General features: G+C 44.6%; 1 protein-coding gene across 1 annotated transcript in view; it reads left to right on the top strand.

Moving 5' to 3' along the window:
* CA11 (carbonic anhydrase 11 (inactive)) overlaps positions 1 to 23,133 on the top strand; it is a 768,903-nt gene that overhangs the window by 657,213 nt on the left and 88,557 nt on the right. The window contains exon 4 of the mRNA XM_086928698.1: positions 22,170 to 22,355. Coding sequence (XP_086784824.1) covers positions 22,170 to 22,355 — 186 coding nt within the window. The remainder of the gene's footprint in view (positions 1 to 22,169; positions 22,356 to 23,133) is intronic.

Genomic DNA, 23,133 nt, shown 5'->3' with positions numbered 1-23,133 from the left:
CGATTCGCTAATGGATAATCGCAAATTGAGAATGTCTTCCCATTCAGGCCCATAGGAATAAATGGGGAGGTAATTAACACCTTCAGTGCTAAGGCATTATTAGTATTCTCCTTTAATTTCCATTGAAATCAATGGAAAGTCCATGACGAGTTACCCTTGTCATTAGCATCCAAGAGGTTAAGGAATATGTAGGATTCAGAAAATGTATTGCAAATCCTACAGACATAGCATTTTGCGATTCGCAAAAAATCGCTATTTGAGAATCGCAAATGAGGATGTTGATACATATGGCCCTCTATTCTAGTTCTGTCTCTCCTTATTTTTAAATAATTAGCCAATAAATTCCCCATCTTATTTTGACTTCTATAATAGGGAGTGCTGCCTTTCAGTAAATAGGAAGGATTGCTTCTGTAGATAGTCTGTTAATAGTAAGTTTAGCATCAATAAGGTTTTTCAAGGAAGATTCATAGTTGGAATGATAATAAGTATATTCTAGCTGTTTAATTTTATTAAGTAGTTGAGTAGCTTGGATATCAAAAGATTTTTTGTTTTGCGAAAGAAAATGTATTATAAAACCTCTAGCGGCTGCTTTAATAGAGTCCCAAAACATTACAAGAGGTGAGTCTGGTGTTGAGTTAATAGCAAAGAATTCAGAAGCAAAGGAACTGAATTGGCATGAGAATTTAGGGTCCAAGATTAAGAAATTATTATAGCGCCATCTACCTGCATATGGAGCGAATGGTAGCAGGTCAAGATCAACATAAACTGGGGTGTGATCTGATATTAAAATAGAACCTATTTCAGACTGAAGAACATGTTGAGCCAAGGATTTACTCAGAACAACAAGGTAATCAATATGGGAGTGTGAGCGGTGTGGGGCTGAGTAAAAACTATATTCCAGAAGGCCTGGGTGTCAGAGTCTCCAAATATCGGCTATTGATTTACGGCATATTGTGGAAGTGAAGTGTGAATGCATTTTAGTATGAACAAACTTAACTGTTGAATGTCTGTCTAATATTGGTTCATTAATTTGACTACAGTCACTAGCAAATATATTATAGTCATTATCATATAAAAGCAGTTTGTCAGAAACTTTTGTCCACAATACCTTATCAACAGAGACTGGACCTAATACATTAAAAATACTAAAGGTACTTTATTGATAAGCAGTTTAACAATAACCCAACGACCTTCAGAGTCAGATTCCTGATGAACACCTGAAACATGTAATTTTTTATGACAGTGAATCAAGACTCAATTTTTCTTTCCTAAAGCCGGAGAAGTGAACACATTACCTACCCAGCATTTCTTCATCTTGGAAGCCTCAGATTTAGCCAGATGTGATTCCTGAAATAATGCAATATCAGTTTTCATTTTAGCTAAATGAGATAAAACCTGTTGTCTTTTAATAGGATTACCTAACCCTTTTATATTCCAAGCAGTAACTTGGAATGTAACATGAAAATAATAACATGAACAATTAATATTAGGAAAGAATAAATATGAAAAGGTAAAAAGATAGAGATAGGACTTTTGTTTGTTATGAGGATGAAGGAAAAAGGGAACAATGGAGTAAGTTATAAAAAGAAGATAAAGATAAAGAGAACCCTATAAGAAAAAAACTTTAATAAAGGGGAAATACAACAAGAAACAAAAAGGTCATACAAATGACGACTAAAACACATACTTACAAACCACAAAGATGAAAGGGGTTGGCGACACCAGGCGATGATGAGACAACATCTGAGGCCCACCGGACGACAGGGCAGCATTGGATTGAATAAGGTCATCAACATATTGAGGAGACCAAATGAGGAACAGTGAGGTAGAGGTACACCTGTAATTAGAAATAAGAGAGACAATATAAAATGGGAAAGAACAACATAAAAACGAAACTAGACTAAAACATAATTCAAAGAATTATACATAAAAGAGAACAGACAAAAAATAACAATTAAGTAGGTTTTGAAGTGTCCATGAAATCTGCTCCAAGTTGTTGAAGAATATCTTTCAAAGCTGCTGGATCCTCGTAAGTGGTTGTCTTTTCTTTGTAAGTGACCTTAAAAAGATATGGATGGATAAGGCCATATTTGGCAGTTATGGTTCTTAGTTAAGGACGAATGTCAAGAAATTGTTTCCGCCGATTTGCCTACCAAAAAATGTGTTTTTTGGATTTGACAGCTGACATGACTTGTAGCAGATCAGTATATTGCAAGAAAAATAGGATGACACCACAAGGTTTTGTTAAAACTCTGGGATGAAGCGGTGAGCCCATTGTATGTTTAGTGGGACAGAGGTAGACATGTCCAGAAGCTTAGGTATAAAAGATTGAAAATAAACTGTCGGGTTAAAACCCTCCATATTTTCAAGGAGATTATAAATACGAAGGTTATTCCTGTGATTTTGATTTTCCAAATCCTCAGTGTGTTTCTTGAGAAGAGATGTTTCTGACTCCAGAGAAGAAATAGGAGAGCATGTATATAATGAGAACACCTGATTCCAAAGAAGATCATTTGTTTTTCAGGAGTTGCAGAGTCTTAATAATTTGCTGCATGAAGGGTTTAATGCATGAATTTCCTCAAGCATCATAATCCATAGAAATTGAAGAAGAATGCACTGAAGACGGAGGGTCATTTTCATTTGGTTGGTGGGGCTCACAGGCATTTTGGCTGAAAGGTGCGATTTTGAAGTGGCACCTGATAAATATTCAGGTTTGTGAGGGGGGGTTGTCCTTCATATCTTTGTAATTAAAGTCAGATTCTGAATGTGTAATGCATTTGGAAGAAACTGAGAGCTTAAGATTCCCTAATTTCCCCATCTAAGGGAAGAGAAACTTATATGGATCACTATATACGTTGAAGATCAAAAAATAGAATCTGCAATATTGCAAGGCAAACTCAATCCTTTGATTAGGAGTATTAAACCACAGCTCTGAGTAACTGAAACAGTTAGGAAAATATAAAAAGAAAACCGCAGGGCAACCTCTCTCTAAAGTAGTTAATGATGTATCAAAACTGTCTTCAAAGTCTAAAACATTGGTGCTATTAACCTATTAAGTTTAATGAAGAATATGTTCAATAGAGGCAAATAAGAGTTAAAGTCTCCCAGAAACACGAAGAAAAAGACTTTTGTTGTGCAGGTTCACTCCAGAAAGAACAATACAGAAAGAGAAAAATTTGAAATGCATGGCGCTTGAAGCATTGTGTTGTTCCTATAGCACATAAAAAACACGAGCACGGTATAATTAGACCGCCTCAAAAGAGAAAAGGGGAATGCACCAGCCATTTAAAATGGCAGCCGCAAACTCTCCTCTATGGAGAAATCCCCCGGGATGGGTTGGCCAGAAAAAACACAGAAGGCTGTTATTGCAGAACTCCAGTGACTCACCATGTCAAGAGGAGAGATGCCGTGAAGTCTCATCCCTTGGCGAGGGCTCGAGTGATCTCCGACATCGGAAAAGCTCCTCGGTCCGTCGAAGCTCAGCACGGCCCACCATATTGAAGCAGGGCCATAACCACACCCCTCCCTGATGGATATTCTAAGATGGGTCCTCTGAGGACAGAAGTATCCATCAGAAACTGTATGATAGGGGATTTCGGTAGTTTGCTGGACACGATTCTAAGCATTGCTACAGACAGGGGAACTGTTGATGGTAATGACAAATCTAAGGGCTACATGTATCAAATTTTGAAATTGGGAATACCTAATTGCGATTTTATCAATATCGCAATTAGGTAATCGCTATTTTCAATGTATGAAACTCGATGAGTTCCATTTATGAATTCCTAGTGAGTCGCAAATCGACCTACCTCATTACAATTAATGAGGTAGATCTCAATTTGTGACCCCCTAGGAATCACTAAAATCACGAGAATGGTGGCCTGCTGGGGTCAGCAGAACACCATGTTCGTGATTGCTTTTAAATAAAGCAATTCTTTTTTTAAATGCAGCTAATTTACCTTAAAGGAAAATGGGTTGCATTTAAAAAAAAAAAGAAAAGTTTTCTTTTCATTTTGTAAGAGCATGGTAAAAATTGATACTTGTATAGCGCACTACTCACGCGCAAGGGTCTCAAGGCGCTTGCACGAATACCACTGTGGAACCTATCCTGGCTTTCCCTGTGAGGCGTCCACTCCTGGGCACCCCCAAGGTGGAGGCCAGGCATCCTTAGCGTTGTGGGGGCCGTTGTGGAGATTAAGCAAGCTTTTTCCCAGAGTTGCAGAGTGGGACTCCATGATCGGAATAGGCACCAAGGCGAGAATTATCAGGTCCATGGAATTTTTGAGCCGCCGAGGCGGGGAATTGAACCCTGGTCCCGGGCTAGACCTCTGCATCAGGGTCTGCCGCTCTAATCATTGAGCCACACTTCTCCACGGAACCACTGCCTCCTCTTACGAAACTTTTTTACAACCATTCCCAAAGGGGAAGGGGTTACCACCTACTTCAAGTAGGCGGTATATTCCAAATGTTTTGCGACCACATTCACGGTCACAAAACATTCATACATACCATTAGGATTTGCTATTTGGAAGGGACGCCTTAAACATGCCCCTTCCAAATACTGAATCGCAAACCCATTTTTTGATTCAGTACTAAATTACTGAATCGCAAAATGGCTTTTGATACATGGAAAAAGCATTTTTTTAGCATTCGCACACAGGCCGATTCTGCAAACCGGCCCCTTTGCGAACACAAAATTGGTTGATACATGTGGCCCTTAAGTGTGTTTCTGAATGGAATTCAGCACAGAGACCAGAAGCTTGTAAGTATTTCATCAGAGAATAGCTGGATCAGATGGGAAATTCCCCTGGGAGACCAGTCCTTCCGTCTCAGTGGTATCCAATTAGCAGGTCTGCATTACTCCATATAAGTGTAAAATGGTTGTCAAAAGCATCTGGTTTGAGGTGTCCGTATACTGACTAATACATAGATTTCATGCATTTAACAGCAGGATTACCTGGAGAAGGCATCGGCCTCCTTTGCACATAAAGTGGCATCATGTCAGCAGGACTGGTTCGTAGCTTTCATCCCTTTTCCAGCCATGTGAGGCATTTGTTGCCTTTTTGTAGGGAGTAAGACGGTTGCTAGAGGTGGTATGCATGTAGTAAGTTCCGTACCAAAGAACCATAAATAACCAGGTGGGTGCCCACAGCTTCTGAGCTTTTTGTATGGCTCTCCTCCTACCCCATTCACACATTTTGAAGTCAAAGATACATCTCAGTGGGTTTGATCCAGCTGTTCACCAACAACAGATACTCCACTACTATACTCACCTGGGCCCATAAACTTACAACGTGGATAAAGCGCTTGGTGGTGGGTTTCAAGTATTATTAAAATTTCACAGGCTGCTTAGAATTAGTTTATTCAATACCTTAATTCAATGTTCAACTAACCCTTCGCAGATCAACAAGTTCTTTCCTTTGGTCGATGGACCATTAGTTGAAACTAGTTGATTGCGATAATTAACATCAACTAATTTTTCTATACTTTAAGTAAATCACCACATACTCAAGAAGTTTTCAAAATGTTATCTAAAATTTTAGGTGTATACGAACAGTCTCAATACAGTGCAGTCACCATCATTCATTGGAGAGAAAATTCAATCAGTAAACACAATGCATTTATCTCTGACTCAAGCAATAATCAATGCCGGAAAGGGAGAGGACGGAGAGAAAAGATCAAAAACATTTAGCATATAACAGAAAATTATATTTACCAAGAATGATGTGGAAGACCAACCCCCTGGCCAAAGGGCTAATGGGGGTCCCCTGAGATAGACTCAAGAGACAAAGACTTCAGGACAGGAATCAGGAAAGGATAGTTACCCTCTCTGAGATACCGACGGTTGCGCCACACCCCTCTCTGACATTCTCTTCCTCTTCGAGATTCTTCTGCAATCTTTGAATCTAACCCAATTAAATGAGTATAGAATGTTCTTATTCAGGTTCCGCAATTGATACTTCATCAGCTACAAAGCATCGGCATCTCTCCCCAGCATTCAGCAAGTCATCATCTTCTGTTCTGCAGCTTTCGGAAAGACCCCATCTGACTAAATAATTAAAGCTAACTTAATTATACCTTTCATTCTGCATGTTCCGCCCATTAATGTTTCAATATCTGAAAATACGTAATTTGATTGGTCCGTTTTAGCCTCGCCCCAGTAATTATAATCTGCTCTCCTTCTCTGCTGGGTGATATTGTTGCCATTTAGTTTTAATTGGGGCCTGCTCTGCCTTTTGGCTTAAATGTGAGTCACAAGCTCTATTCTAAACAGTTCTAGTGTTTCTTCTTCTGTCTGTGAAATGTGTTTAGCCAATGCAGAATGTCACAATAGGAAGTACCTCAGGGTCACTTTGCCTCCTGCCCGCTGAGCTTTCCAGTAGTGTCCAGGAGTACAAAATAGTCATTGCGAAATGATTTGCGATGTCGAATATGAGATCTTTCGCCAATCAACACTTACAATCAGTTTGTACCTGCCTAATTCTGTAACTACAACAAGGTAATGGATGGAATGCTTGAATCAATCTCAGCCGCTGGCAATCACTTGGGACACATTGCAGTCACTCATTTTTCATCCACCTTGCCACCTCAGTTTGGACTCAGTTATATGCAAGTCAGTCTTGGCCCTGCTCCAATAGGAACAGTACAGCCTGGACTGCTAAGGCTAGTCCTCCCGGACTGTTCAGTCAGGTGTAGCTTTGTTCCAGTGGTACAGTGATCATGGCACCGACGTCTGGGCATACCCATTTGGGCATACCCATTAGGGCACCAACTGCAAGTGGAGAAGTGTGGCTCACTGGTTAGAGGCGGCAGACCCGGACGCTGAGATCAGACCCGGGACCAGGGTTCAATTCCCGACGCGGCACGGTCTTGAGCCCAAAATGTCTATGGACTCAGTAATTCTCGCTTCGGTGCCTACTCGAATCACAGGTTCACACTCTGCAACTCTGGGCAATAGCTTGCTTTATCTCCACTACGGCCCCCCGTGGAGGGATGCCTGGCTTTCACCTTGGGGATACCCAGTAGGGGCTATATCACAGGGAAAAACCAGGACGGGTTCCAATGCAAAGCGCTTCGAGACCTGGCGGTGATATTGCGCTATATAAAAACCTATCCATCCAAGGTGATGGGTGGAATGCTTAAATTAATCTCAGCCACTGGCAGTCACTCGAGCCTCACTTACTCGATTTTAGCACACTTTTAATGGGAGTTCCATAAGTATTTTATTCTTTCATTTAGATTAAAGATACTTTCTTGGAAGGTTATTTTGTTGATTTTGGTTTACACCTTGAAGAATTTATGCACGTTTGCAGTTGATAGTTAGAATTAGTTACATATGGTGGCTATGAATCATGTCTGTAACATCATGCAGGACTTGTTCGACAGCTATACATGAGTTGGTTACTTTATCGTTTATTTGCTTGATACTCTTTTATTGTTTATCTCAGCCGGGCGGCTCAGATTTGTTATTTCCTCATGTGTATATATATTTATTTTCTGAGTTGGTATCTTCTGACAAAGGGCTACATCGGACCAAAATCCATTGGGATGGGATGATATAAAACAACAATTCTATTGTTGATTAACATGATATGAAGTAGTATGACTTTATATTAAGTGGGATGAAGAACACTGAATACCACCATTGAAAAATAACATACTGCTTTTGAAGCTTGGTGAATGTTTGATTTACATTAATGAAGATCATATATCCTGTGTGATAGGGACACTGGCAGTGCTAAAGGGGACAAATCCCAATTGGGGAACGTTGCTTTTCATCAATTCAGTATTTTGTGTCTAGTATGCCATCGCTAGCCTATTGCAGTAGGTGCTTCTATAAGCCAAGAATGACCTTCAGTATGCCACTGTCAACTGCAGACTTGCAATCATAACAACACATTCTGTCTCAGGCTCACTTACATTCACTCACTCACTTTCATTCTCCCTCATGTACACTCACTCATCCTCACTCACTCTTACTTTCACTCACTCATTCACACTCACTCTCACTCACACTTATTCATAAATTCTCACTCACACTCTTCCATTCTTACTCTCACTCATGCATTCTTTGTCAATCAAGCTCACGTAATCTTACTCACTCTGACTCATTCATTCTTATTCATTAAAGTGCGCTAACTGTCACACACAATCTCTCTCTTACTCTCATTCACTCATAATCTTGCTCACACTCACTTGTACTCACTCTTGCTCTCATTCTCTCATTTTCACTTACTTTCACTCACTCTGACACATTCAATCTCACTTGATCACTCACTGCCACTCACTCTCACTCATTATCACGCACCTTCATTCACACGCCTTCATTTACTCTAACATGTTTGACACTCATTCTTATTTATTTCCACTCACACTAACTTTCGCTCACTCACACAAACATGATCACAGATAAAAACAGACACTCACATGTACTCAGGCTCTCTCACACAAACACGCGAGCACAGCATACATTAACCTTCCCATCCTACCCCTCACCGCTACATCCTCCTCTACCAATTTATACTGTATTTGTCTCTTTACTTACATTGCCTGCTGGTGGATGTAAGTGAGGATTACATTTTGTTTATGTCTTTTTGTTTTGACCTCTTCATATGAAAACCAATAAAATAGAATTAAACCTAAAAGCATTTGATTAACTTACCTCAGCTGTCAGTGAATGTCCCGGTACAGATCCTGGAGTTCCATTTTTGTTGCCCAGTTACATAGGAATAGACTATTATTCATTATTGCTATAGTTAGAAAATTGGCAGAAACCCAAAACCTGTAGAGGAGCCATGGAACCCACAAGTGTGACAGCCCATGTGTTCTAGCCACTGATTTCGCCACTAGAGAGGCCATGGGATAGCAAAGCAGTGTCATGGGTTGCAAAAGGTAAGCAAAAGAGTCGCAACTGCGACCCATGGCAACCTCTAATTGATGCCTCTTTGTCCATCCCCCACCTCTCCGTTATTCTTACTATCCTGTTTCTCTCATCACTCCTCACTCACTTTCACATGTATCCACCCCGCTCACACTCTGAAATCTCAAATTCTCTCATACAATTGTTTCTTTTCTTACACCTGTCTCCTACTCTCCCTCTTTGTACCTTTGAATTGTCTCTTTCTCACCTCTCTCTCACCTATCTCTTCTTTCTCTGAGTTGTCTCTTTTTTACCCTATCAGCTGCCTCTTTCTAGACTGTCTCTTTATCAACTTTGTCAAACCCGTCGCCCCTTTGTTTCTGTCTCTCTAAGCAGTATCTTTCTTACTTGTCTGCCCGACACACCTGTCTTCTTCTCTCTATAGTCTCTCTTTCGCCTGTCTCTCTCACCGCCTATTTGTCTCTCCCTCCCTCAAACTAGTTTGTATCAAACTAGTTTCTATCTATCTTTATTTCAACTCCACACACACCCGCGTGTCTTTGCCTCTCTCTGTGTCTCACTTATCTGCCTGGTGTGTCTTTCCCCCCTCTTCTAGACTCGTCTTCCATGCCCTGTTGCTACTGTTATTTTCCGTTCGAGCGCACCACCCAAACAACGCTCTGCAAAGGCAGCTAAGGAATGGTGGCAACATTTTGTTTCCTTGCAGTGTTCAGAGTTCCCCTGCTGAATTAATTTATGGCAGTCAAACGTCCTTGCTTGCTGCGGGGTAAAAAGTCTTTCGAAAGGCGCATGAGAGCACTATTCAATTTCTGTTCCTAGCATTCATTTAGAGACCTCTTAGCCCAGGAGTCGCAAACGCAGTGCTAGCGGTCATAGAAGGGAAGCCAGGACTCACAACTGGTGGCTGCTAAATAACATCCATGGCCAGCAGTTTACTTATTAGTTTCTTAGAGGTTATGGAGTGAACCTAACAGCAAAGATTCACTGTGATTATCAAGGGAAGGGAAGCTAGCAGGTAATACATGATGGATGGGGGTGTTTTAAACTGTATATGACACAATGAGTGGGCAATGGGCCCCTCAATGCAATAGGGCAACTAAACGAATGCGGTGGGAAATATATGGGATTAGTCATGTATTGGGGTTCCAGAATGTGTGACATGATATAATTCATAAACCTGTTATATTACAGGACAGGTAAAAAAGAGAGATACAAATCATGAGGGAGGTAAGTGTGGGGGATTGGGTGGTCTTCGAGGGAATGGTGAAAGAGTACAAACACTAAAGTTGCATTGGAAAATTCCACTCTGATTACTGCGGGCAGGGAGTGGTACTCCTACGTCATAGGGTGACTCAGAGGGGCCGCTGACATGTTCTAAAAGGAATGGTAGGCGGGAGGATCATTCCAGTTGCACTACCATGCCGTTGCAGTTGGAAAATTGAGGAGAGGACTGCACTGAACCTCCATAAGTGTCGTAAATTGGATTCGCTTATCCAGGACGCCTAAAATATGGTGAATTAGCCGCGTTGAAATGATGTTGACATACAGAGAGGGATGTGGGCCAATTTTTAGTCTACCTCTCTGTCCTAGGAGTATAGTTGAGGGCTTTAATAGCTATGGATGGGTATATGGGCCATTCAATGTAACATTTGAGCAGCTAGAGGGTAGCCTAATTGTCGATCAGACACGGTAAGCAGGCTAGACTGGCGATGCTCAAGCAGGAAAGAGCAGCACCCAGAGGCATAGTGCCCACACCGCCATACGCTCCTGCCTGCTTGTACAATACACAATTACAATTCCCACCCCAAAGAAACTCAATAGACATATTTGTCGGAAAGAACTGCTGCAGGTTTATTTCATACAACACAGGTATGACGTTTATGGTGGGTCATCTTATGGGTGATCCAAAGCAGGCAGCCCCTCGCTGTCCCACATGCCTAAGGAGCCATCTTGCACAGCGAGTCAATGCTCTGACGGTGCAACACATTACCATCCTCGTTATACTCCCGCCCCCCCCTGTCAGGGCTGAGCGGTGTGGCTCACCCCCGATCGGTTCAGGCCCCCCGACCGCCTGAAGGACTAACGGGGCGCCGTCACGGTTTCCTGGAACCTCCTTCGGCTCCTGGTCCTTGGCTCAAGCACCCTTACTGTGCCAGGCAGAGGTACCCTTACTGTACCCTTCTGCCGCAGAGGTACCCTTACTGTACCCGTCTGCTTCCAGATCACCCTGTCCTCCGCACAAACCCAGAGGCAAAGCTGGGCTGTACCATGCTGCAGCAGGGACTGGACTGCTGAGCACACATGACCACATTTGAACACCCTTTCCATTTGCTGGGCTGGGCTTCAGCATTGGCAAGATGGGCCAGGGGCCCACCTTCAGAGTGGCGCAGCAGCTGCCTCCAGCAGTCTCCCTCTGGCCTGGCTCCAAAGAGAATTGTGGTGCGACTGCACTTGCAACACATCTTGCTTTCCTCAGGCTCTTGTGAAGGTTTAGTGAGTCTGCAAGGCAAGGGGGCAAGCATTCCACTAAATTATAGTCTGTATCCCTTGATCCCGTTTGGCCGTTGACACTAGGGCTCAGATTTACAAAGCTGTCATGCAATGCAGCGCAGCACCTGCTGTACTGCATTGTGTGAGAAGAAGAGAACAGGAAACCACATTTACTAAGATATGGCCCTATCCTGCTCTCTCTCAAGCGCTGCGCTAGTGCCATGCACACAACTTTGCATTGTAGTGCAAAGGTGTCTGTGTCATGTTTAGCATAGGTTTTGTACAGCAAGAGTATCCTTTTCAGTACAAAACCTATACCTAGACAAACTTTAACATTTTACACGCATTGGATGTGTGCTTATCAGCAATATCAACAAAGTTGGAAATGTTTGGAGAAATTAAGGCCTTTCTCCTTTTTTAACCGCATGCGCGCTAGCGGGTTTTCCCGCTACGCGCTGAAGATTCGAAAATCGCGGTTTACGTGACAAAGCCAGCTCGTCATGCGCGCAGCGCAGGTAACGCCCATGACGAGCTGGCTTTGTCATCCGCGTCGAAGGGGTTAAGCCTATCTCAAGAGGCCCTATGCTTTCGTGCAAAACCATATCTACTATTGTTAGTGATAGGGTTTCGCATCAAAAACCATGGGTGTTTGCATGAGAACACCCATGTACCACCCATGCAAACCCCTCTTGTTGCAAAATAATGCAAAGCAACACAGAGCACTGTTTGTGTTACTTTTAGACAACTTTCCAGCACAAACCGCATTTTGCACTGGAAAGTAAATTCCAAACAAACATTTTGCCTGAGTTTACTTCATTTTTATGCCGCAAACCCAGCATAAAATGTCACTAAATCAGCCCTAGGTGCAATTCAAGGATCTCGCAGTAACCTTGTTAGATCACCGATGTCCTCTTCGCCTGAGTGGTGCAGGACACTCGTCTTGGCTGTAGCAGCAGTTCGCCTGGTGCCATCCAGGAATCGTTGCAAGAAGCAAAGTGAAAGAGAGGGCATCGTGCATGAGGCCTAACTCCACCTCCTCATGTATTGCATTCTATTACAGTGGCAGCTAGCCTAAATAAAAAATGGTAGCACGAAGGCACATGACACCATACATTCAGGAATGGGCGCACGATCAGTGCAGCACTTTTTTTGCTGTTCAGGAGCAGGAAAAGGAAGAACTTCCTTCCTGCTTGTGGAACACAACTCCAACCAATGCTGGAGCTGCTCTCATGCTGTGAAAGCAGGTCCAGGATTGGTGGGAGCAGGCTCACCCAGTGCTAATTTTGAGGCTAGAGGCCTGTGCCAGCACTCCACAGGCTTCTTCACAGCCTGTGGATTGCTGGGTTTACAGTGCGCATGCTGGGCTGGTGGTCGCAAGACGGCTGGACAATCCAACATGGGCACAGTAGACCAGTGGTGTCATCCTGCATTTGCAGAATTCAGCCCCGCCCCCACCCTCGCACTGTACACAGTGCGTAGCACGTGCAATAGCAAATAAATAAAATGGCATTGATATGCCAATCTATTTGTATTAGCCTGTTGCTCTCGCAGCAGATGGGGTGATGCTACACCGCTCCTGAGGAGGAGCCACCTCTGTTCTATTTGCTCAGCAGACTTCTCCTCTCCTAAGAAATCAACAATAATGAAATAGGGCCCGATGTAGGTAATACGCATTTTCCAATTTTAAAATACCGAATCGCACCGAATCGGTATTTTGAAATCGGAAAATGAGATGTAGATAAAAAAAATCGGAAAAATACCGATTCGGTAGGAATCGGTATTGTGATTCGATACGTACCGAATCGGCATTCACCGAATCGGAATTTACCGAATCGGCTACAACCGATTCGGCAAATACCAAATCGGTAATCGCAATACACCCCCATGGCCAAAAGGCCCATAGGAACGCATTGTAAATACAGATTCGGTATTTACCGAATCTTTAAGATCCGAATTGGTAAAATCCGATTCGGTAAATACCGAATCGGTGAATGCCGATTCGGCAAGCAAGTCAAACTGAAACCAAAGACAACAGCCAATGAGGTGGAACCACCCTCCCCCACCCTAGCAGGGAGTGGCTACCCAGGCAGGTGCAGCTCATTAAAAACTTTCTGGAGAGGCAGCCTGAGCTGAGCATTCACAGTGAGCAGCAGTGGAAGAAGGATCCAGAGCACTGTGAAACATGGCTAGCAGCACTGAGAGCCAGAAGGCTGGGCACAAGAGGAAACCAAAATTCAGCACCATGGAGCTGCAAGTGTTGGTGGAGGAGGTGGTGAGGGTACACAGGCAGCTGTTTGGGAGGCTGTCCCTCACTGTACCTGAGAGCACGAAGAGGAGGCTGTGGAGCGAAATAGGGGAGAAAGTCAATGCAGTCGGTGTCACCCCCAGGAGCCTTGACGACCTCAAGAAGAGGTTCTATGATATCCGCAGCCTCACAAAGCGCAAACTGGCAGAGCTGCAGAGGCAAGCAGGACTCACTGGTGGAGGCAGGAACTCGGCGCCACCCCTCACTGACCTGGAGGAACTAGTGGCGACTACCATTGAGAGGGAGAGTGTGGTTGGAGTTGGGGACCTGGATAGCTCAGCCAGAGCTACAGCTAAAGGTAAGAAGCATGCGCATCATGACACACCCTACCAGACACCTCCCCTTTAGACCCAATGCACAGCCAAACCCCAGCCCAGTACTGCTACCAACAGACATGAGAAATGCATCATGGTAAATGTAGTCAGCAGAACTAGGCACAAATGCCAGTGCAGAAGCATAATTAAAAGAACTGTGAAACTCAATCAAAGTATTTTAAATGATATGTGCAATGCTTTAATTGAAGTGACTGTAATACATCAGCACTCAATTCACAAATGCTTCTTTATACCTAGGGGCACCATCAGGCGGAGGAGCAGGAGATAGTCATGCACCAGCAGCAGCACCATCTGGCAGTGGCGTGGCAGGGCCAAGCACCAGTCAAGCAGCACAGGAGGAGGAGGCGGATGAGAACACCAGTGCCCTGGAAAATGAGGAGGACCTTGGACATTCCCTCACATTTCTACACTCCCCCCGACTATCTGGCACGCCCCCATTGCAGTTCTCCCCAGATAACTCTCCACCACAGAGCCACCCTGCACCTGCCACATCTCCAGCCAGGAGTATTATTGTAGCTCCATTGAACCCCATCGAGGGAGCAGCGGGTCTGGCCCCAGCTAGCAACACAGTGACACCTGTGGCACCCCAGCCCACGCAGCAGGCCAGCAGCAATCCCCGGAGACGCACAACATCCAGCAGTGCACTTCCAGCACGGGAGGGCAGCGTCTTTCAAGGGCTGGAGGGCAGTATGGTAAAGATCCAGCGGATGCAGGCGAAATCCATCTTGGCCTGCCAGCGCCAGTTGCGGCTGCATAACCTGCAGATGGGAGAGATGGAGCAGGGGTTTAAGGCATTTGCAGAAAGCAATAAGGACATTGCTACAGGTCTTGGCCGAATGACCACTGCCATGACGAAGCTCTGTACCAAACTGGATGACCACGAGCACTCTCGCCGCAGGGATGCACGGATGCATAATAGGGCAATCAACCGCCTTGCTGCTGCTACCGCCCAGCTATGCCAACGTGGGGCAAATATGGAGGCCAGCCTGACACAGAACACGGCTGAGGTCACTAGGGGCATGGCCCGCATTACGACCGCCATGGAGGCACTTATAATTTCAAACACTGTTGGCAATCCAGCCCTGGACCTGGGCGAGGCTGGGGACAGCAGCAGCCGCAGCAGCCCGGCCAGCGCAGTGTCAGAGCCACGCTGGAGCAGCAGGCGCTCTGCTGAGGCTGCTGGACATGCAGAAGGGGGAGAGCCACATCCCAGTGGGGCTGCTAAGCGCAGCAAAAAATAAGCTTGCCAGGGCGGGTGAGGCAATCCGGACAATTGACATTTAACAACTTTTTGTTTACATTTTCTTTTGTTGCACATCAGTGCAGTAACGTTGTTGCAACATTATTAAATATTTAATTTCCTAACATCCATTGACCTGTCTGTGCATCTGTACTCACTCAGAAATAGTTTTCTGTAATCTCCTCACGTCTGTATCTGCCATCACTTGGCGTAGACACCCCAGCAGGTTGTGTTTGTGGCACAGCGACGTCGTCGTCATGGTCCTCGTAGTCTGACAACTCCACCTCAGTGCCCTTCTTCACCGCAAGGTTGTGCAACATTGCACAGACAGCTATGATCTTGCAGCAGGTGATGGGGGTATACTGCCTTGCACCTCCACTCTTGTGCAAGCATCTGAATCTGCTTTTCCAGATGCCAAAGGTCCGTTCAACTACATTCCTTGTGCTTTTGTGGGCCCGGTTATACCTCCTTTGGCTGGGTGTAGAGGGGTTGAGGTAGGGGGTGAGTATGAATGAGCGGAGGGCATATGCACTGTCGCCTAGAAGGAAAAGGGGTAACATTACTCACATGCATACATGTATTTCACTTAGCTACTTTGTGATATGGGAGTCTGATGATGTGTCTCACCTAGGAGGTATCCTTCACCAAATTCGCCAGCCGTCAGCCGTGCATAGATGCCGCTCTGTTGAAAAATGTAGGAGTCGTGGGTACTCCCTGGGAATTTTGCGACCAGGTCTGTGATGGTGCACTTCGCATTGCAGATCACCTGCACATTGATGGTGTGCGTAGACTTCCTATTGCGGTATATGTATTCTGTGTCAGCAGGGGGGCAAATCGGAATGTGCGTGCCATCTATACAGCCGATGATTTGGGGAAATTGTGCCATCTGGTAAAAGTCAGCTTTTGTTTGTACCAGTTCTGCGTGGGTTGCAGGGAAAGAGATGTATTGGTCCATCCTGTGTATCATGGCGTCAAGGAATTTGTGGAAAAACCTTGACAGGCTGCTCTGGGTCACCCCTCCTACAGCAGCTACTCCACTTTGATAGCTGCCAGGCGCAAGCAGGTGTAGGCTGCATAGCACCTGCACGTGCGCTGGGATGGCGTGTGCCCTTGGGGTGGGGTGGTCCAACAGTGGTTTGAGGTCCCTGATGAGCTCCAGAATGGTGTCTGAGTCCAGCCTGTACCTCTGTAGGATCTCTGCCTCTGTGAGCATGAACAGGGTGATCCTCTGTCTGTAGACCTGCTTCTCTCTTTGCCATTCCCTCTCTCCTTCCTACTGTAGCCGTAGCTGCCTTGCAATGACATAAAAAGCAGCCATCCTGCAAGTTGCAATGCATTTTGGGTCTATTTTTATAGGTTGAAGTTGGTTACCACCTGATTGTAATCCATGGTAAATACCGATTTTGAAATACCGATTTTGAGCCAAAATCGGTATTTCTTTTTTTTGTTTTTTTTTTGTTGTTGAAAACCTTTATTATACCTTCACAGTTGTACACAGCTTGTCGCCTACAACCCGAACGGGCCGGCCGCTAATTGAAGTGTCATATGAGAACGATCTTTAAAAATACACACAGTGCAGATTAATTCGAAAGTCCTTGAAATAAAGATCGCAAAGAGAGTGCGAAGGTTAAATGCAAATGTTCCATGCTTGGTGAATGAGGTTTTCGTTTTCTGTTTTTTAAACCTAAAGAAAGAACAATCGAACTTCGGGAAGTCACAGTATGATCCTTGATTATGCATATTGCCAGACAGACATGCGATTATACCTGAACTGGGCCAACCTCATGCGCTACCACAAGTCAAGTTAGGGTGTAAATGAAACATCTCCCCCCCCCATCCCCTCCTGAAAGACCCCGCCCCCTGATCATCCCCCCTCATTCCAACCCGTCGTCATCTTCCGAGTCTAGCGGGTCTTCTTCTGGCAGTGGGTCGCAGATGTCACCCCGGTAGGCGTTCCACGGGGACCACACCTTGTTCCACTTGCCCGGACAAGCTCGGTTCAAGTATACCGCCCTTTCCGTAACCATGGCCCTGTCCATGTTAATGCACCACTGTGAAGCTGTCGGGAGGTCCGCCACCCCCCAACGCTGCGCGATGTCCCGCTTAGCTACCATCATTCCCAATGTTACCCAGAGGCGGCCGTGCCGGGACAAATCAGTTGGCTCCCACACATTGACGAGGCATCGCCGCGGCTCCGGCAACACCGAGACCTCCAGCACCTGTGACACAGTGCGCAGGACCTGACGCCAGTAATTGTGTATGCTTGGACATTCCCAGAATGTGTGGAAGAATGTGCCCTGCTCCCCGCAGCCCCGCAAGCAGAAGGGGTCAGGGGTCCGTTGTATGCGGTGGAGCAGTGTTCTGGTGTAGTATGTTCTGTGTGGAACTTTAAGTTGGATGAGCCTCATTCTGGCCGATATTCCCGCTTCCTTAGGGGAAGCCAATGCCTCATTCCACTCATGCTCATCAAGCGCGCCCACCTCCTGCTCCCATTTCTCCTTGAGAGTCACTAGTGGGTCCGGGGAATTGTTAAGGAGCTTCCGGTAAGTGAGGGAGGTGGCCTTTTCTATCATATAGTCCATCAGGAGGCGATCCTCTAGCGGGGAGGACTCGGGAAGAGTCAAACCCGCCGGGATAGCCGACAGTAGTGCATGGCGAATTTGGACGTACCGGTAGGTTTCGTGTGGTCCCAGATCATAAACCTCTTTCAAACGGGCGAAGGTGTTAACTCCCCCTCGTTCCCACATGTCCCCCACCGTGGAGATTCCAATGTCATCCCAACAGGAGAACCCCTTACTGACCCGAAGATTGCCCAGGGCTCGTGCGTCCCAGAGTGGAGTGAGCCTAGTGAGTGTATCTTTCCACTCTAGCGCAGCGGTGGCTGTATGCCAGGTGGCCACTGTGAGTCTAGTGGGGCCCACCAGCGGTCTAAGTTTCCTCCGGTCATAAAGCGGTGCCAGCAAGTTATTGGCACCCAATTGAGCTCTATCCGCCTGGAATGCCGGATCAGATTGCGATGCATGCAGCCATTGGTTGATGGGTCTGAGCTGTGCTGCCCAATAATATAGACGCAGGTTTGGGAGCGCGATGCCGCCCTCGTACCAGCTCCTGCAAAGTTTGGCGTGGGCTATACGCGCCGGGCGGTTGCCCCACAGCAATCCAGAGACCACTGCCGCCACTTTCCTGAAGTATTTTTGTGGTACTGCGAATGGGGTATTGTCTAGGATGTATAGGAAACGGGGCAGGGACTTCATTTTAAACAAGGCAGCTTTCCCCAACAACGTCAACGGCAGTCCCGCCCAAAAGCTTGCGTCTTGTTTGAGGCGGTCCAGTGGTGGCAAGAGATTCAGCCTTTCGTGTTCAGCAGGGTCACCCGTGACGTGGATGCCTAGGTATTTGAATGAGGAGCCGGCCAGCCGTAGAGGGCAGTCCGGACCAAGCGTCGGGTGATCTCCCGTCAGGGCGTACAACTCTGATTTGCTCCAATTGATGGTATAGCCTGACACCTCGCCGTGGTCATTACAGAGACGCAAGAGAGCTGGTATGCCATGATCGGGGTCCATCAGGTACACCTGCATGTCGTCTGCGTATAATGACACGCGGTCCTCCCACCCCTCCCTCCATTTAATCCCTTTAAGTAAAGGGGTAGTCCTGATACGGATCGCCAGCGGTTCTAGAGAGAGTGCAAAAAGAAGGGGGGAGAGAGGGCATCCCTGTCGGGTGCCACGTCTAAGGGGGAAGGAGCGTGAAATGTGGCCGTTTGCTACCACGTGTGCCACCGGTGCAGTGTAGAGTAACTTAATCCAGGAAATGAAAATTGGGCCAAATCCCATACACAAAAGGACCTCAAAGAGGTAGGCTCACTCCACCAGGTCAAAGGCCATTTTCGCGTCTAGCGCCAATATAGCCGCAGGTTCGCCTATGCCGTCCGCTCTCGCCAGCACCCCGTGCACCCGTCTGAGATTGAGCGCGGTGTTCCTGTGGGGCATGAATCCCGACTGGTCCGGGTGGATAAGATCAGACAGATGAGGCAAAATCGGTATTTCTGTGCTTCCCTACATCTCTCTCTCTGTCCGATTCGGAGATTTACCAATTCGGTAACTCTACCGAATCGGTAGGTTATCCGAATCGGAATTTTTCCGATCCGCTGTCTCTACCGATTCGATACATGGACCGAATCGGTATTTTTTCCGATTCGGTGTCACTACCGATTCGGTACATGTACCGAATTGGTATTTTTATCGAATCGGTATGTTACCGATTCCTTCTGTTACCGAATCAGGGTATGTCCGAATCGGATTATGTCCGATTCGGTAGCCATTCCGATTCGGTATATTTACCGATTTGGACGATTTTCATTGCCCTACATCTCGATGGCTGGATACCGATCGGTAAGGGCAGAAAATCGGTATTTTCGGCCGTTACCGATCGGTAACGGCCTACCTACATCGGGGCCATAGTTCTTAGCTTCCACAAAAAGCTAAAACCTAACTGCCCCAAAGTACTGTTCGTTTTCTTCCCGAGACTCCATTTGGGCAAATTCCAAAGTGTTAAACTTAGAAGGTCTCAGTGTTACACTAAGAAGAATCCAGCACATTGTCGCCATTCTCCTTGACCCATGCAGTGTCATAGCACTGATGCAAAGTGAGATTTTAATTCTTTTAATTCCCCAAACAGACTCTTTCAGTCCTTCTTAGTTCCCCAGTTGATAATGCTCAAAGGTAGAATATTGAAACTTTTTAGCGTTGCTTACCTGGGGATATAGTCGCCAATTAAAAAATAAGTAAGCCCACCACCCTCCCCCACCCAAATTCGGTAATGCCCTTCAAACGTTCTGTTGAACCTAAACCCGTTCCTTTGCTCCCTCTCTTACAGCAGACTGAGCAAACAGAAATAACTCATAGGTGGTCAAATCTGTAGGACATGAAGCACACATTAGAAAGGAATCCTTGAAGCAGCTGCTCAGCGTCTCAGTCTACTGCCCTGTCTGTCGTGCTCCAACTCAGGAACAGCAACGTCACTCACAAGGCCCAGATATTACAGTGTGATTTCCCTGGGGAAGGGCGGTTGGCTCTGGAATCTGCTGTCCTACAAGACTTTTTCCGCAACAGGGCAGCTTCAGGCTAATCCTATAGGAGCAAGGATTGGTGGTCACCTGTCATCTCTAAAAATGCATTTTAAATAAAAAAGATTACTCTTAGACACGTGTTACAGACACTTTTCCCAATGACTTTACTTGAAAGACATATTAAGAAATCAAACTCCCCCGCGCCCATAAACCCCTCCTCTAGGCTCAGATATTGTGTTACAAGAATGCATTCCCTTGCTTTCTGTTACTTTTCTTCAGTCTATTTTTCCTATTCGGTGTTCTTTAATATAGCTGCCCTTTTCCTGTGCTTTAATAGCCCTTCTGCTAACATAGGGCTTTGGTTATGAACTCCTTTTCATGTCTTTTTCACAGTTTCTCATTATTCTTATTTTTCATGTTTTTGTTTCTCCTCTTTTTTTATTTATGATTTACCGTTTAGTTTGGTTATTGTGGCTATTGAGAGGCTTTTTCTCCTTTTCATTCTTTTTAGGTCTCACCTACACTGTCTGGCTGCAAAAAAACTTACAATGAGCTTACAGAAAGCCCATTGCTTAGCATTTGTTGGCTTTATTGTCACTCTCATTTGCTTGCTTCTTATTAGATGGATTGCATTTCTCTTGTTATGTTTGTCGCTCCCCTGGAGCACAGCCTTTTTACGATCCCTTTGCTTGGCCAACCTCTATCCTTCCCTGGCTCATATTTAGGGAACCTCTTTTTTCTTTTTCATTCAGCATATTCAGATTCAGATATTTGTCTAGGGTATGGCTGAAGAGTAGGCTTTATTTTGTGTTACCTTCTGCATCCCAGTATTGCTTCTAAGAGCAAGCTTAGATGCACGGAGGCTTTTATGGTACTGGGGAAAGGGCCATCTGCTGTGCTCATTCAACTGGGATGGCGTTTTAGGAAGTTGTATTTTAGCAAGAGATCATGAGCCTCATAACTCTGCATCCCAGGCCACCAGAGAGGATCAAATGGCTGAATTCTGTGGAAAATAATTTAGGCCAAAGCAAGCATTTCCTTTTACATTCTGACACTTCCTTATTCTTTTTTAATTCTTTTCAGAGTTACATGAGGGAAAATTATCTGAAAAATAAGCCATCCAATTTGTAAAGATTGAAATCATTGCACTCAATGTGCTGTTTTGCAATACCATCCGATATGTGTTTGCTTTTGCTCCAGTATTCTGAAATGTTTTTAACAGTACTTTACAAACACTGGCAAAGCCAATAGCTTGGCACTCGCATGCTTATTTCTATTTCAAGTGTTGCTTCTTACTTTTTATGCTGCTTCTTTTCTATTGATTTCTTTCTCTCCTTTATAATAAATGTATTCACAAGGTACTAAATACTGTCCAATTCAATAGCTCATAAATCTTAAATGTAGACTTTCTTCTGCAACAAGTTTCTACAAAAACAGAACTACATCTAAAAACGTGACTCAGCAATTATTATTTGTAGGGGACATTAGGGATGTAAAACTTGAACTGTTTCACTACATGCTGTTTTATTAATTTTAGATGTTCATATCTTCATTCTTTCTTCTGTTGTCTTTCTTTTACTCATTCTTTCACATTCTTTGATTATTTACTTTTTATAATTTTTTCTATCTTTTGTCCATTTTTGCAATTTTTTCTTTCGTTATTTTTCTCTGTTAATTTTTCTTTCTTCTTTATGCCTTCCATTCTCACTTTCTAAATTTCTGCTTTTATTCTCTCCATTCCTTAATTATTCTTTTTACGTTTTAATCTTTCTTGGCTGAGTTCTTTCTTCTCTTCTCCCATACCTATGTGTTCTTACCTCTGTTCATTTTCCTGGATGCTTTCCTCACAGGTCAGTGGGACTCTGCTCAACACAGGCCGGCACGTGTCATTCCGGCCTGACCAGCATCACCCCGTGAATGTATCTGGTGGGCCACTGCTCTACAACCACCGATTGGAAGAGGTTCGGCTTCACTTCGGCAGTGAGGATGGGATAGGATCTGAGCACCTTGTGAACAAGAAGCCATCTGCCGCAGAGGTAAGCGAGCCCTGTCTTTATGGAGCGAATAAATTAAGCACTACGTTTTGTGCCAAGACTTTTAGATGTTGGAGTTCAACATATTAATAATAATTCCAATGCAATTAAATAGAACATAGCTGATACTCCAGGTGTAGGGCCACTAAATTCTTTAATTTTCCAGACTAAAAATGTTACTCTCCTGGACTAACTGTTAAAAATGTTTAAATGCAATACATTTACATGGGTATTTGAAAATAATCTCCAGGGATCTTTTTGAGATAGAATAAGATCAGTCCTTTTACATGGTTCAATACAGTCCACGGCCAGAAAAATTCCAAGAATGTCTTGAATTAATTCATGCTTGAACTCTAAGTCAAATCAGGTTGAAATACTAGCCAACTGCAAACTTTGTGAGAACATAAGTCCCATAACAACCATGCACAATTAGAGATTACAATTACATGTTTCCTTCCAAAAAAGATTATCAAATGCAAAATTATTTATTCGAAGAGAATGGCTTGCCCGTGGCCCTCTTTGATAGACATGAAAGTGATCAAAAATGGGAAAATTAGGTAGCAGCATTTACATGATCATTACCACCTGCAAGGCATTTTCTTATTAGACTTTGACTAACAAATATGAAACATATCCTTGAGCAGTGGAATCAGTTATTCAAATTGTGGCTGACCATTATAAACAATGATGTATTCTATATTAAATTAAGTATACGTAACAAACACACCTCATTATGGGTGAGGACTTCTAGTTTAAGCAAATAAGTATCTAAAAATACCTC

The sequence above is a fragment of the Lissotriton vulgaris genome, chromosome 7, assembly GCF_964263255.1.
Source record: "Lissotriton vulgaris chromosome 7, aLisVul1.2, whole genome shotgun sequence".
In the NCBI taxonomy this organism is placed as follows: domain Eukaryota; kingdom Metazoa; phylum Chordata; class Amphibia; order Caudata; family Salamandridae; genus Lissotriton; species Lissotriton vulgaris.
The sequence above is the reverse complement of the archived record's forward strand: the minus strand, read 5'-3'. Positions and strand labels throughout refer to the sequence as shown.